Source organism: Opisthocomus hoazin, chromosome 30 (genome assembly GCF_030867145.1).
Source record: "Opisthocomus hoazin isolate bOpiHoa1 chromosome 30, bOpiHoa1.hap1, whole genome shotgun sequence".
In the NCBI taxonomy this organism is placed as follows: domain Eukaryota; kingdom Metazoa; phylum Chordata; class Aves; order Opisthocomiformes; family Opisthocomidae; genus Opisthocomus; species Opisthocomus hoazin.
Genome location: NC_134443.1, coordinates 3,284,204 through 3,300,339, shown reverse-complemented (window position 1 = coordinate 3,300,339; position 16,136 = coordinate 3,284,204). Strand labels below are relative to the sequence as shown.

Genomic DNA, 16,136 nt, shown 5'->3' with positions numbered 1-16,136 from the left:
TTTACGTTGTCTTCCGCCACGTCAGATGCCTCTGTTTGGTCCTCGGTCCCTCAGGACACCCGTCCTCTGTTCGGATCCCTTGTGTCAGCGATCCCCCCGTTTGGATGCGTGTCCACATTCCTCTTGCTCCCGTCATGACGCTTCCCGAGAAGGTCCTCGTGCCCCTCGGCACCCTTTGAGCTCTGCCACCCTCTTTGTGTCTCCCCGATTTAGACAGAACCCTTCCTCGGGCTGTCCCTGTGCCCCAGAGTTCTCTCACCTTATTCGCTGCCATCTAGGATGTCTCCATTCGGGCACTTGTCCCCCCGGGTCCCCTGGAGCGTGGGGGTCCCCTGGGGGTCAGTATGGGGGTCCCCTGGGGGTGATGGGGGTCCCCTGGGAGATGGGGATCCCTGGGGTGATGGGGGTCCTGGTGGGGGTCCCCTGGAGGGTGGGGGTCCCCTGGAGGTCCATGGGTCAGTATGGGGGTCCCCAGGGTGATGGGGGGTCCTGCTGCGGGTCCCCTGGAGCATGGGGGTCCCCTGGGGGTCAGTATGGCGGTCCCTTGGGGATGATGGGGTTCCCCTGGGAGATGGGGATCCCCGGGGTGATGGGGGTCCTGGTGGGGGTCCCCTGGAGCGTGGGGGTCCCCTGGGTGACGGGGGTCCTGCCAAGGGTTCCCTGGAGGTTGGGGGTCCCCTGGAGGTCCATGGGTCAGTATGGGGGTCCCCAGGGTGATGGGGGGTCCTGCTGCGGGTCCCCTGGAGCATGGAGGTCCCCTGGGGGTCAGTATGGGGGTCCCCTGGTGTTGCCTTCCAAGGCGTGGCGACCTGGTTCAGGGACAGCACAGCGACCTACCCCCCAGCCGCTTGGGCCATCAGCTCGCAGACACCAATGTGGTGGATGGCAAAAATGGCGTTTATTGATAAATAGCACAGCATTATATAGCTTAGGTTTACAGCGTCACTTCCGTCTGCTTACTTCACGGGCTAAACGCTATTGGCTGTTAGGAGGTGGGGGGACTACCTTTCCATACAGCGCGACATCTTCAGACCGCCAAGCCCTAACTATCCACATTTCCCCCCTCCTTATGCTTAACTAAATAGGCTAATATAAAATATAAAAGTTTTAATACTTAACTTAATATTTAACTTAAGACTTAAACTTAACATCTGGCCAGACTTAACCTTAATTAACCTTAACTATAACTTAAAAATATAAATATTAAGATCTTACAATAATAAATATAAGGTACTTTAAACAAATGCATTTGCAAATTAGCTAAAATATAATCTTAAATTATAATCTTAAAATCTTAAAAATTCTATCGACATTCTTATTCTTATTCTACATTTATTCTGTATTTTATAATAGTTTTAAAAAGTATATGCTATAAACCTGAAAAAATATAAGGCACAGTAAACGGGTAGAAGTTGAGGTAACTTTTAGGGGCAATTGAGGATAACACTGGGTAGGTACGTTTTTAAAGCAGTTGACGGTGTTCTACAAACATAATGTTAACTTTCTCTAGTCGACTCTTGACAAACGACACGATTCCATTCAGTATACAGGGTCCAAAAATTAGTGTTATTACAATCATCGCGATCGGCCCTATCAAGGTGGATATTAGGGTGGTTAACCATGGCAAATGGTTAAACCACGATTCAAACCACCCTTGTTGAGCTTCTTTGTCTCTTCTCCTTTTTTCTAGACCCTCTCTAACTTTGGCCATGGTATCTCTGACTACTCCGGTGTGATCAGCATAAAAACAGCACTCTTCCCCTAATGCAGCACAGAGCCCTCCCTGCCGTAGGAAAAGAATATCCATTCCCCTTCTATTTTGTAACACAACTTCTGATAGTGAGGTTAAGGACTTTTCTAATGCCATGATTGATTTTTCTATTCGTTCCAGGTCTTCGTCTACAGCAGCTCTTAGGGAGCTGAAACCTTCTTGTTGTTGTATGAGAGATGCTATTCCTGTTCCAGCCCCTACCACTCCCACACCTAATAAGGTGGCTATTGTGATAGCAGTGACAGGTTCCCTTTTTGTAATGCGGGGTTTTCCTGCATCCCAATAGATTATTTTTTCTTCATGATATAGGATTCTTGGAACAATAATGACTTGAACACAATACTCATTGGAAGGATTAAATACAGCCAGAGATATGCATGGAGTAAGGCCCGTTTTGGAACAGATCCACTGAGCTCCTTCAGAGGGAATAACCCATTTTTCTTTGGTTTTTCCCACTGTGGACGAGACAGAACTACAGAGCTTCCGTTTTTGTCCCCACACTTTGCCTATACAGGCCCCAGATCCAGAAACATATTGCATGGTTATCCCCCTTTTCTTCTCTCTCCAAGAACACTGAAGTGGTACAGATCAGGTGTCTAGGCTATATGTCGTGTTTACCCCTATAGCCTCATAAAAAGGGGGTTTCACATCATAGCACAACCAACAGTGTGCAGTTAGGTTTGGGTTGGTTTGGTTTAAGGTGTCATAGGTAGCTCGCATTAGTTTCCACAAGGGGGGTTCCCTCGTCCCATCGAGAGAGGATATTACATCGTTTTGGGTGGTTTCCAGGGGGCTAGCAGTTATCTCTGGTCCACTAATAATTGAATTGGGGCCAACTCCCTGAGGAGGGTTTTTTATTTCCTCCTTCCTTATATGTATCAATCCACCTCGATCTTGTCCTTCTTCCCAATACCTAATTCCCCAAGTTCTTCCTGTTACCCATCTTGAGTCTTCTGGATGAATTACTTGGAGGATTATAGCGTCACAATTACTGTACCCTACAGATCCTCCAGACCAATCAAGTCGTGGATGTTTGCAACCTAGTGGTCCCCATGTTGTTGTTAAATATTTGTCTTGGATTGGGGGTGTCCAAGCGGAAGCGATAGTGACACAGTCCCAATATGCACAATAATATTGATTAGGAGAATTACAATATCCCTTTTCTGGGTTAGATTGTGAACATAAGTAATAGGGCCGCTGATTTAGGCAGGGCTCTATGGGTGCTAATTCACACAGGTGAGCAGCAAAGCTAGGAGGTCCTGCTGTTATGATTTCTCTTATTACTCGACCATTTACAAGGTTCCGTAGGACCCACCTATATGGCTGATGGTGATGGTAACTTGATTCTGCCTGTCCTATAGTGACAAGCTCCAAGATTAGGATCACACAAGGGTATCGTAGCCCCCCTTTGCGGAGGCTATTCTGCTGTTGTCTGGATTCTGCCAGTGAGGAAGTTCCAGGCTCGGACAGGACGTTTGTCGACTTGTCGTCTTCTTTTGTCACCGGGGTGTACGGGTTACGGGGGTGTTCGATGATCCAGTCCTGTGAACAAAAACTCACAGTTTTCATTAGTTTTATTCTGGAGGTCTGGTTTAATGGACTTAAGTGGACACCACTTAACTTTTCCATCTTTTTTGACAGCGGCATACCCTCGCCCTGTAAGAACTAGCCTCCACCCTTATTCCCATTCTCCCAGCTCATTTCTAATTATAACCAACGGGCCGTCTTCTAGTGCTCGGGTGGCCCAATGTTTTTGGGTGGGGCTATTTACCTCTTCCCCCCTGGGGAACTGATTTAGTGCTAAAAGAGCAGTTGCTAACAGGCGTGCTTGGTCTCCCGGGGGAATGGCATTAGCAAAACCTTCTGTTTTTGCTAACACTTCTAATTTAGATTTCAGAGTCTGGTTCACTTGTTCGACTATAGCTTGTCCTGTACTATTATACAGAATACCGTGTGTCAGGGTGATACCCCATTTCAAAACAAATGTCTGAACTGATTTAGAGACAAAATTCAGACCATTGTCTGTTTTGATATGATTGGGGATGCCGAGCCATGCCATGGCTGTCAACCAATGTTGGATGGTTGCTTTGGAGTTGGTTTTAAGGTGTTGTGTGTGGCTACGATTAGTCCGCTGTATGTATCTATGGTTACCGCTAGCCACGCTCGAGGTTTCATCAACTGACAGAGCATGAAATCTGTTTGCCACACTTCGGAGGCCTTGAGACCTCTGGGGTTGACTCCGCTGGACCACAGTGGTGTTTTCTGACAGTGGGGACACGTGGCTACTATGTGTTTCGCTTCGGTGAGTGAGATCCCACATTTTTTTGCTAGCGCTTTAGCTCCGATGTGGAGAGACTCGTGCAGCTGACGGGCATCTCTTAGCGTCCACAAGCCTTTTGCAGCGGCATCTGCCTTATCGTAACCGATTTGGAAAAAGCCTTTAACGGGGTTGTGACTGTTAACTTAAATGACTGATATGGTGCCTTTTCGGGAGAAAAGTGCTTCTTCCAGCATTAGAGCTGTTGTGGATGTTGACACGCCAGGCCCCGACATGGCTAAACAAAGCTTGGCCACGAACAGTGAGTCAGTCACTATGTTGAGGTGTTCTGTTGGGAACAGTCCACACGCTAATACTACGGCCGCAGCTTCTAATTGTTGGGCTGAGAGCGCACAATCGGTCATTTTAATGCAGTGCCATTCTCCTCCCGATTGCCATACCGCCGCCGCGGTTGAAGTTGTTGAGGACGCATCTGTGAAGACCGTTGGTCCTTGTTGGGGCCGATCTATGATCTTTTGCGGGAGGTCGATGTTGACAATTGCCATCATTTGAGTCCAGGGAGGCTTTATAGCATAACGGACTTCCCTGCCAAATCCGACGAGAGCTATGGCCAGATACTCTGACATTGCTACTGATTGCGCAGGGAGTTGTTTGCGGAAGGGTAGGTATATCCTGGCGGGTTCGATGCCTAGGTGTCTGAGGGCAAGTTTTCTGCCTTTCATGATGAGATTACCAAGGCATTCAACTCCTGGGGAGAATGCGCGTGATGGTTTTCCCAGAACTACCCATTGTATTGGTTGAGCTTTTTCAGGGGGGCCTTGTGCTAGTGCTCCCATTCCCCCCCCTTTTGTAAAGTGTACATATAGATCAAGTGGCAGATTTGGATTCCATCTGACAAGTGTACTTGATGATACCTGTTGCTCAATAAAGTCGAGAGAGTTTATTGCTTCCGTTGTTAGGATTTTTTGCTCCCATGGGTTCTTTCCTTTTAAGAGATCGTACAGGGGAGTCATGATCTCGGGAGGGACCAGTACAATGTTGCGGAGCCATTGTAAGGACCCTACTAATTGCTGCATATCATGGAGTGTTTTGATGTGGCGACGGATTTTTATTTGGGGGGGGGGGGTCATGTAGGAACTCGTGATCCCTACTCCTAAAAAGCTTACGCACGGTCCTTTTTTAATTTTTGCACTTGCGATTTCGAACCCATTTGTTTTCAGAGTTTCCGAGACTGTTGACACGAGCTGGTCCATGTGGCTTCCCGACGGTGCGGCGATTAAGATATCGTCCATGTACTGAATGATGGTCGCGGTCGGATTGCTATGTCGGACTGGTGTTAATGCCCGGTCCACCACAATCTGGCAGATGGTAGGTGAGTTGACCATTCCTTGAGGCAGCACTTTCCACTGGAAACATAAGTTGGGGTGTTGGCTGTTTGGAAACACAACAGAAAAAGCAAACCGCTCCTTGTCTTCTTCATGCAGAGGTATCGAGAAAAAACAGTCTTTAATATCAAGGACAGCACAGGGTTGTCCTTCCGGTATCATAGAGTTCATGGGTAAAAATGTTTGGACAGGTCCCATTGGCTGAATTTTTTTGTTTACTTCACGCAGGTCATGGAGGAGGCGAAACCCCTGGCCGGTTCGTTTAGGTATTACAAAAACTGGGGTGTTCCATGGGCTAGTGGAAGGCTCTATGTGACCTCGTTGTAACTCACGGTCAACTAGCTCAAGAAGGGCATCCATTCGAGGCTTCGACAGGGGCCACTGCTCGACCCACACTGGGTCAGACGATTTCCACGTCAGTTTAATTGGTGGAGGTGGGTGTACGGCAGTGGCCCTTACAGTAAATTTGTCACCCTGGCTTTTAGTAGGGCTAGAGCGTCCCTTCCCAACAGGGGTGGGACTCCTGTCATAACATATGGAAAGAGGGTAATGATTTTCTCCGGTCCTTTTTCAGTGTGAAGTGTGATTGCTACCAATTGGGCACTCTTCCGAGCTCGGGTTAATCCCCCGACTCCTCCCACCATGGGGGCGTCTTCCAGTTTCCAATGTGGGGGCCAGTTTGTCTCAGGGATAACTGTAACATCTGCTCCGGTGTCGATTAAAAAAGGGACACTAATGATGGTGCTATTTGGGGTGTCATAGAGGGAGCACATTCCCCACACTACTGGCGGGTTATCACACTTTACTGCCAGGGCCACCCTGGGGTCTCGCCCCCAAGGGGTGATCCTTGCTGTCCCTGAGATAGGGACAGGTTCGGCTGGATCGTCGGCTGAGCCATAAAATTGGTCACTTCCCGAGGGGGTAGTGGGTTCGGAAGCGCCTCGCCCCACTTGGGGTTGGCATAATTGGGCCGCCTGATGTCCTAAGTGGGAGAGGGCTGTGCACGGCCCGAGTGCCCTCTCCCCCTTCCGTTTCCCTGTTTTGTAGATTTGCATTCTTTGGCGAAATGCCCTTTCTTTCCACAGGCCCAACACGGTCCTCTAGATCGATTTTGGCGCGCGTCTCTCAACCGAGGACAGTTTGCTATGACGTGGCCTGCCTGGCCACATTTAAAACATGTCATTACATTAGCCATTATGGTGCGAACGGCCGCCTGGATGGGGGTTAGGTGTTCTTCCTTCGCGACATGCTTAATCATGTCCGCGATGCTTGATCCCGCTGGTAGTGATCGCAGGATTTCTTTGGTTATTGAATTACACTGCTGACGTAAACATTCTGCTACGACTGGGCCTTTTGCCTCCGCAGGCAAGGCCGAAGAATCGACCACTGCTTGGAGACGATCCACAAATTTTGTAAAGCTCTCACTTTCACTTTGCTTTATTGTGGACCATGGCGATGGTTTGGCAATGACTCTAGAGGCCATGCGAATAGCTTCTCTGGCCGCACAAGTAGTTGCCATAACTTCATGGGCCCGCAGGCCCTGGGCTTGTACTTGGGGGGTAATCACTGTGGGATCTGTGCCCATTAACCGCTGCAGGCTGGAGCCATGCAGTGGATGGTCTGCCCCAGTTAGTTGGGCCAGTTGCCTCACACAGTTGTCCTCCCATTCTTGTTTAAAAACGATCATCCCTGCCCCGTCAAAGATTAATCTACAAGTTTGTTTTATATCGAACGGGAGCATATCGTCTCCCCCGAATATACCATCTATGAGGGTGGAGACCATGGCAGAATTAAGGCCTTCATCCGCGATTGCCTTAACAATCGCTTGTATATCCTTAGGGTTTATTGGTGTGTGGACCCTCTGTCCCCCGTCCGTCACCCGGACCGGGAACGCTAGCGTGGCCGATGGGGCCCCGTCAGTGCACACAATTTTTATTTTCCTCCAGTCCGTGAGAGGGATTTCTCCCCCTCGCGGTTCCTCTTTAATTTGGATGGGGATATTTTGGCTCTTGACTTTATTTATCTCTGTTTCCTTCTCTTCTAAGTTTAAATCAGTTGCGAGCCACTCGTCCCCGCTAGTGTTTGAATCGGAGTCGGAACTCGACTGACTGGTTACTTCCGGTCGCCAGTACCTTTTTGTCGAGCTCCGGCCCCCTCCCCTATGGGCGGGCCGCTCCTCCTCCCTCCCCGGGCCAGCCCCGCCCTCCGCTCGGTGGGGTGCCCACCCCACAGGCGCACCTTTCGAAATGCACACTCTCTGCCCCCCCGCTTGCCCCCCTTTCCCCTTCTTGGTCGCTCCCACCGCCCCTCTCCCCCCTGTTCTCCTCCGCCTCCCGTTTGTGTGCGCTTGATAACTTCAGCGCTTCCTCCCTGTTCCCGCGAAAGGCATTTTTGCCCCGCCCTTCCCCTTCCTGCTTGGCGCCATCTTGGGGCACATAGGGCGGTGGTGTGGGCCAGACTTCCTCAGACTCTGTTTCTTTTGTGGCGCCCCTAGCCTCCTCGGCTAACCCGCCCCAGAAGGATTTAGCCTGTTTCTGTCCCTCCGTAAGCGGGTCGGGGTCCGGGAGTTGAGGGGACGTGTCGCCCTCTTGCTGATCTTCAGGCTCAGCAGAGCCGTTATCGTCTGGTGGGTGCAAAGTCTGTGTGGTTGCCCCGATTCCCAGTTTTGGGGTAGCTAACAAACAGTTCTTTGCCGCCTTCCAGGTCTCCTGTTCTTGTATGGCTTTCTGCAGGGCCTGCACGACTTTCCCCCACGACTTAGTTTTTCCCACAACCCGAGGACATCGTCTCCTCGGCTAACGCTTTAGTACACTTATCCCACACTTCAGGGTGGAGAATATCCACCGGCTGGTCAATGACCCCAATTTGCAAAAGCCTCGCAACTGCGAGCGTAAAATCTTTGGGCTTACAATCAATCCCCCACTGCTTATGTAATTGCGATATGACCTTCACAAGGGCTTCCATCCTCCTTGTTGGTCTGGGAGCGTCCTCCCCGCCGGGCTGGTCCTGCCGCTCCGGCCGCCGTTCACCTGATTCCAGGCGAGACTTTCCCGGGTTTCGGCACCACTTGTTGCCTTCCAAGGCATGACGACCTGGTTCAGGAACGGCACGGCAACCTACCCCCCGGCCGCTCGGGCCATCAGCTTGCAGACACCAATGTGGTGGACAGCAAATGACGTTTATTGATAAGTAGCACAGCATTATATAGCTTAGGTTTACAGCGTCACTTCCGTCTGCTTACGTCATGGGCTAAACGCTATTGGCTATCAGGAGAGGAGGAAGGGGCCTACCTTTCCGTACAGCACGACATTTTCCGACCGCCAAGCCCTAACTATCCACATTGGAGCTGCTGTTTGGAGGGGTTTTTTAATTTTTTTTTTTTTGTATCGACCCCCAAATCCCAACCCCCCCACCAAATCCCGCAAACCCCCCAAATCCCCCCAAAATCCCCTCGAGAATTGGCAAAAAAAAAAAAAAAAAGAATAAATCCTCGAGAAAGAGCACGAGTCCCGGGGGGGCCACCGTCTCCGGGGGGATCCCAGGGGGGGCTCCGGTCCCCATGGGGGGGGTCACAGCCCTCCAGGTCTGACACAGCCCCCCCAGGAGGTCACAGACCCCCCCCATGATGCCAAAGCCCTCCCGGAGATCACAGGACACCCCCCCCAGCTCTGGGGTCCCCAGGAGGTCACAGCCCCCCCCCGCCGGGGTCACAGCTCCCCCAGGAGGTCACAGCCCCCCCCACCAGCTCTGGGGTCCCCAGGAGGTCACAGCCCCCCCTCCGGGGTCACAGCCCCCCCAGGGTCACAGCCCCCCCCCCAAGCCCTGGGGTCTCCAGGAGGTTACAGCCCCCCCCCAAGGAGTTCACAGCCCCCCCCCCCCAGCCCTGGGGTCCCCGGGAGGGGGCAGGCGCTCCCCGCTGTGTGTGGGTGGGGGTCCCGCAGTCTACCGGGGGGGGGGGGGGCACCCACCAGACCCAGGCGGGGGGCGAGCGCGGGGGCGGATTCGGGGCGCCCACGGCCGGTCCCAGCGCCTGGCCCGCTCCCAGTTCACCTGCGGGCACTGGGGGGAAACTGGAGGGAAACTGGGAGGCACTGGGAGGGCACAGGGGGGCACTGGGAGGGAACTGGGGGGCACCGGGAGGGAACTGGGGGGCACCGGGAGGGGCAGTGGGAAGGACTGGGAGGGCACAGGGGGGCACTGAGAAAGCACTAGGAATCACTGGAGGGCACTGGGAAGGACTGGGAGGGGACTAGGGGGCACTGGGAAGGACTGGGTGGCACTGGGAAGGACTGGGAGGGGGACTGGGGGCACTGGGACTCACTGGGGGGCACTGGGAGGGTACTGGGGGGTACTGGGAGGCACTGGGAGGGGCCTGGAGGGCACTGGGAAGGACTGGGAGGAAACTGGAAGGACGCTGGGAGACGCTGGAGCGGCACTGGGACTCACTGGGAGGGGACCGGGCATTACTGGGCGCTACTGGGCGCGCCGGTCTCACCTTGCCGAGGCCGAGGCCGAAGCCCAGGTCCCGGTCCCGCTCCGCCGCCGGCCCCCGCCGCTTCCGGGTCCACGCCGGAAGCGCTCCGCGGCGCGCGTCTGACGTCACGCGTGCGACCGCCGGCTTCCCCCTCGCTTGGCGTATGCGCGCGAGCGCCGCTCCGACAGCGCTGGTGAGCCGAGCGCATGCGCGCCGTGGGACACGCCCTCCGCAGTGGAGCGTGCGCGCTGCCTCCGCGCGCATGCGCCCTGGCCCCCCCGCGAGGTGCGCGGAGGGCGCGCCCTTCCGGCCCCGCCCTGAGCATGCGCACTAGAGGGCGGGGAGGGGCGCAGGCGCCGGTGGCGGCGCTTCCCCGCGAACAGACGCAACTCCGCGCATGCGCCCTGAGAGTGACGGAGGGGGCGGGGCCAACGCTAGCCCCCGCCGCGCCTGCTCACAACGCGCCGCGCCCCGCCGGGAGGGGTCCCGCGCATGCGCGCAGGCGCCGTGAGGGGGGGCGTGGCCCGGACGCCGGGGTTCCCCGGACGTCGGTAACGGGGGGGGGGGGGCAGGAAGGAGGGCGCCCTCCAGCGGCCCCGGCGAGACCCCGGCGTCCGGACCCGCCACACGGGGGGGGGGGTCGGGGGGGCCTGGAGGACCCGGTGCTCCCCCCCTCCCGCCTCGTAACCCCCGCCCCGCCGCAGGCCTCGGGGTAGGCCGGGGGCACCGGGCCGCGCCCCACACCCCCGGCCCGGCCCCCCCCGGTCCTGTCCCCCCCCCGGAGCCCGGTTCCCCCCCAGGGCCGGGCCCCCCCCCGAGGCCCCGGGCCCGCCCCGTCCGGCGCTGGTTCCTTTTCCTTTGTCCCGGTGACAACGTCCCGGCCTTCCCCGGGGCCGCCTCCAGCCAGCGCGGGCCGGGACTGCCGGGAGCCCGCAGGCCGCGCCGCCCCCCCCCCGCCCCGCGCCGCCGCCAGACGCCGCCGCTTCTTCCCCCCCCACCCCCGGGACGCGGGGGTGGCAACGGCGGGACCGGGCGGGGCGGACGGAGCCGAGGGGAGCGGGGAGGGGAGGGCGGAGGGGACCCGAGGGGGGTCACGGGGGCTGGGAGCGGCGGGGGGGGGGGGGCGGAGGGACCCCCGGGGCCCCGTAGGAGCCAGAGGCACCCGTAGGGACCCCCAGGGACCCCCACGGATGTGCCAGAGCCCATAGGGACCCGTACGGAATCCCCAGGGACCCCCAGGGACCTATAGAGTCTGTAGGGACCCCCGGGGACCTGTAGGGACCCCTAGGGACCTATAGGAGCCACAGGGACCTGCCAGACCCCACAGGGACCCCCAGGGACCCACAGAGCCCATAGGGACCCCCAGGGACCTGTAGGGACCCCCAGGGACCCACAGAGCCCATAGGGACCCCCAGGGACCTATAGGAGCCATAGGGACCTGCCAGACCCCACAGGGACCCTCAGGGGCCTATAGAGCCCATAGGGACCCCCAGGGACCTATAGGAGCCAGAGGGACCTGCCAGAATCCATAGGGACCACCAGGGACGTACGGAGCCCATAGGGACCCGTAGGAGCAACAGGGACCTGCAGGGACCCCCAGGGACCTACAGAAGCTATAGGGACCTGTCGGGACCCCCAGGGACCCCCAGGCATTTGTAGCACCTACAGGGACACATAGAAGCTATAGGAACCCCCAGGGACCTATAGGGGCCTGCCAGGACCCATAGGGACCCGCAGCGACATATAGATCCCATAGGGACCCCCAGGGACCTACGGGAGCTATAGGAAGCCCAGAGACCTATAGAAGCCGTAGGGACCTGCCGGGACCCCCAGGGACCTATAGGAGCCATAGGGGCCTGCCAGGACCCATAGGGACCCCCAGCGACATTTAGAGCCCATAGGGACCCCCAGGGACCTATACGAGCTATAGGTAGAGATCTGTGGAAGCCGTGGGGGTCTGGGGGGACCCACAGGACCCCACAGAAGCAGCAGGGACCCCGAGGGACCTATAGGGACCCTGAGGGACCTGTAGGAGCTGTGGCAGCCCGTAGAGACTCGGGGAGGGCGTAGGGACCTATGGGGACCCCCAGTGACCCCCTCAGGGACCCGTAGGCCCCTATAGACCCCCCACAGACCCCCATAGGCCCCTATAGACCCTGGTAGACCCCCATAGATCCCCGTAGACTCCCTATAGACCCCCTTGCTCCTGTAGACCCCTATAGATCCCCATAGACCCCCATAGATCCCCATAGACTCCCTGTAGGCCCCCATAGACCCCTGTAGCCCCCCCAGTGGGACCCCCAGGAGCTGTCAGACCCTATAGGCAGCATCTATATGGCCCTGGTGACCCGGAGGAGCTGTGGGGCACTCGTGGGGTGCTCATAGGACCCCCCTGGGCACCTAGAGGACCCCCCTGGGTGCCCATAGGACCCCCTAGGTGTCCTTAAGACCCCCGTGGGCACCTATAGCCCCCCACCCCCCGGGTGCCCACAGGACCCCCTGGGCTTCCATAGGACCCCCTGAGCACCTAGAGGACCCCCCTGGGTGCCCATAGGACCCCTCCAGGCACCCTTAGGACCCCCTTGGTCGCCTATAGGCACCCCCAGGAACCCTTGAGCACCCTTAGGACCCCCCCCCGGATATCCATAGGACCCCCGCAGCATCCCTAGGACCCCCCTGGGCGCCCCCCAGACCCCGCCAAGCACCCCCAGGCCTCCCCCCAACCACCCCCAGACCCCCCCAACCACCCCCAGACCCCTCCAAGAACCCCCAGATACCCCCCCCCGCCCCCAGCACCATCACCAGGGTGGGGGGGTGGGAGCACCCCATGGAGCAGGGCCGTGCGTCCCCCTCCCCATCTCCCCCGGGGGGGTCCCGCTCCCCTTCACCAGGGGGGTCCTGCTCACCCTCCCCAGTGGGGTCCTGCTCCCCTTCACCGGGGGGGTCCCGCTCACCCTCCCTGAGGGGGTCCCTCTCCCCTTCACCGGGGGGGGTCCTGCTTGCCCTCACCAGGGGGGTCCCACTCGCCCTCGCCCGGGGGGTCCCGCTCCCCTTCACTGGGGGGGTCCTGCTCGCTCGAGGGGTCCCGCTCACCTGGGGGGTCCCGCTCGCCCTCGCCACCCGGGGGGGGCCCGGCGCGGGCGGCCTTCGGGGAGCTGCGGCTGGAGGAGGTGATCGGGGCGGGGGGCTTCGGGCGCGTGTTCCGGGGGACGTGGCGGGGGCAGGTGGTGGTGGTGAAGGCAGCGCGGGGCGAGGCGGGGGCGGCGGGGGCCGCCAGCCTGCAGCGCGAGGCCTGGCTCTACGCCCACCTGCAGCACCCCAACGTGGTGGCCCTGCATGCGGTCTGCCTCGACCCCCCCCACCTCTGACTGGTGATGGAGTTCGCGACGGGGGGGCCGCTATCGCGGGCGCTGGCCGGGCGCAGGGTGCCCCCCGCCGTGCTGCTGGACTGGGCGCGGCAGGTGGCCCGCGGCATGCGCTACCTCCACGCCGGGACCCCCGTGCCCCTCATCCACCGTGACCTCAAGTCCAGCAACGGTGAGTGGGGGGCACCCATGGGTGCTGTGTGCGGTGGGGAGGGGCAGGGTGGGGTGGGCGAGCACCCAGGGGTGCTGCCTCTGTGGTGGGACCCCCATCCCCTCATCCACCATGACCTCAAGTCCAGTAACAGTGAGTTTGTGGGGTGGGGGGAAGCACCCATGTGTGCTGTGTGCAGTGGGGAGGGGCAGGGCAGCGTGTGGTAGGGTGGGGGAGAAACCACCACATAATGGGGGGGTCCCATGGGCACCACCTCCATGGTGGGACCCCCATGCTCTTCACCCACCGCGACCTCAAGTCCGGCAACGGTGAGTGGGGGGCACCTGTGGGTGCTGTGTGCGGTGGGGAGGGGCAGGGCGTGGTGGGGGAGCACCCATGGGTGCTGCCTCTGTGGTGGGACCCCCATCCCCTCATCCACCATGACCTCAAGTCCAGCAACAGTGAGTTTGTGGGGTGGGGGGAAGCACCCATAGGTGCTGTGTGCAGTGGGGAGGGGCAGGGCAGCGTGTGGTAGGGTGGGGGAGAACCCACCACATAATGGGGGGTCCCATGGGCACCACCTCCATGGTGGGACCCCCATGCTCTTCACCCACCGCGACCTCAAGTCCGGCAACGGTGAGTGGGGGGCACCTGTGGGTGCTGTGTGCGGTGGGGAGGGGCAGGGCGGGGTGGGAGAGCACCCATGGGTGCTGCCTCTGTGGTGGGACCCCCATCCCCTCATCCACCATGATCTCAAGTCCAGCAACAGTGAGTAGGGAGGAAGGGAGGCAGGGAAGGGGGAAGAAAAAGAGAAAAAGCACCTGAGCCTTAGCAGAGCAACTCCATACGGCACATCCTGGGCCCTCCCTGCCGCTGGCGAGGCAGAGCAGGGTGGTCTGCGTGACGACTCATGGGCGGTGGGTTGACTCCAGCTCCTCGGTGTGTTGCAGGTTCACCTCCCTGCCCGCAGGATGTCCTTCTCCAGCCAGCAGCTCAGCTCCCGCTGCTTCCCACCCTGTGAGGTGGCCTGCCCGCAGCCCGTGGCCGACGCCTGGAACGAGCCCTGCGTCACCTCCTGCGGGGACTCGCGTGCCGTGGTCTACCCACCACCTGTGGTCATCACCTTCCCGGGCCCCATCCTCAGCTCCTGCCCTCAGGAGAGCTTTGTGGGCTCCTCAGCCCCAGTGGGGCTGGGTCACCCCAGGGGCCTGCAGGGCTCTCTTGTCTATGGGGGCTACTTGTCTTCTTCCTCCTCATCCAGCAAGCTCTGGAGCCAGCGCTATGGGGGCTGTGGGCCATGCTAAGCATGGCAGAAGGCATGGACAGCAGGAGAAACAGCGGGACAACTGACGGCAAGACCCGGACGTGCAGCTGAGCTGAGGAGAACAGTTCTCTGAAGCAACGGGAATCTATGGGTGCTGCTCAGCACCCATGGGAACTGCTCTTCCACTTATCCATCTCATGCTCTATTTGCTTTCAATGTCAGCTTTCTCAAAATGTGGATTATGCAAAATCTGTTTCTCACTGTTAAAGAATTAAAGCACTAGTATCACTGAAAACTTGTATGTTTTTAATTGTTTGGGGTCCTGCACTGTTTTCTTCTTCTTTCCATATGTCTAATAGGAAAGATTCATAGATGTCACCTGGCACTGTGACTTGTTCAGTCCATTTGAAATTTGAACCAAGAAAGAAGAACAGTGTGCTGAAAATAAATTGGCTGGATGCAGACTAAGAAGTTGGTCCTTTTGTTAAACACTGAAGTCCATCTTGTATTTTTCCTTTGCTTAAAATGTATGCTTTTTGCTCCCAATAAACACTTCTGATTGCATTGAAATCACATTCATCTGTTTGCTTTCTTCTCTGATTTGGGGTAATGCAACATCTGCAATCCGATGGAATCAAACCATCTGCTTATCTTGGAGATCTGTAGAGGAGTGTCCTGCTCTTACAGACAGTGTTTATATAATGCCTATGGATTCATTCATCAGGAGACTCTGCTTACAGCTTGCAGAGCTTGCCTGTGTGCCTGATGTAATCTCTACAAGGAATCAGGTGTCAGAGAACTGCCCAACCCTCAGATCAAAGCTTCAAGACCAGTATGAAGTACTAAATGGCCACTTCAAAATTATTCTAAAACCTCATCCCTACTTCTCCTTCCTTTCCAAGTGTTTTTATTAGAGCTGTTGTAATGCCATATAACATAAAAAATAAAAAAGGAAATGTTAGATTGTGCTATAATTCTGTGTAACATGAAGAAATAAAGAGAGAATATTAGACAGTGCAGAGCAGCAGAAGGAACTTCCCAGAGACATCCAGAGACAGAAAATTAGCTAGTAATGAAACGCCAGTCCGAGACGCAGAAGACTTGAATCCACTTCCCTACTCTGTACTTTCATATCTATCTTTCTGAGATCATAATACTGCCTCAGCGGGGATCATAAGTGCCCAAGAGCTGATATCTTTTGCTACCTTCACTCCTTCTTACTGTGCAAAGTAAAGGAGCCTCCTGGCAGAATCCTAAGAAACACAGGACCAGAAATTGGACCCTAAAGAAGGTCAGCAGAGCCTCATTTCAAAGAGCAATTTAGATAACCAGAAGACTGCAATAGAGGAAATCAGACCTAGAGAGTTCTCAGAAAATAGAGAGCAGTGATCTGGCAGTGCTCAGGGAACAGCTGGAAGTGATAAAAAATTGCTGCAAGGCTAATAGAG

At 56.9% G+C, this 16,136-nt stretch overlaps 1 protein-coding gene and 1 pseudogene across 1 annotated transcript; one reads left to right on the top strand and one right to left on the bottom strand.

Annotated features, from left to right (window-relative positions):
* Positions 1 to 1,243: 1,243 nt before the first annotated feature.
* On the bottom strand, positions 1,244 to 12,179 carry LOC142364972 (uncharacterized). Its single transcript, XM_075445283.1, has 4 exons — positions 12,044 to 12,179; positions 10,367 to 10,614; positions 9,930 to 10,238; positions 1,244 to 3,313 (listed from the first exon to the last, which is right to left on the bottom strand). The coding sequence occupies exons 1-4, from the start codon at positions 12,177 to 12,179 to the stop codon at positions 2,360 to 2,362; spliced, it is 1,647 nt and encodes a 548-aa protein (XP_075301398.1). The 3' UTR covers positions 1,244 to 2,359.
* Positions 10,471 to 14,983, top strand: LOC142364971 (uncharacterized; annotated as a pseudogene).
* The last annotated feature ends 1,153 nt before the right edge of the window (positions 14,984 to 16,136 follow it).

What these genes read in the sequence shown, in the direction of transcription:
- LOC142364972 (XM_075445283.1), bottom strand. Translation starts at nt 12,179, where the DNA reads ATGGGGGCCTACAGGGAGTCTATGGGGATCTATGGGGGTCTATGGGGA. An exon ending in GTCTATAGGGGCCTATGGGG is followed by an intron (nt 10,615 to 12,043) that starts GTCTGTGGGGGG and finishes GCCTACCCCGAG; the next exon opens with GCCTGCGGCGGGGCGGGGGT. An exon ending in CCGGCGGGGCGCGGCGCGTT is followed by an intron (nt 10,239 to 10,366) that starts GTGAGCAGGCGC and finishes CCCGCCCTCTAG; the next exon opens with TGCGCATGCTCAGGGCGGGG.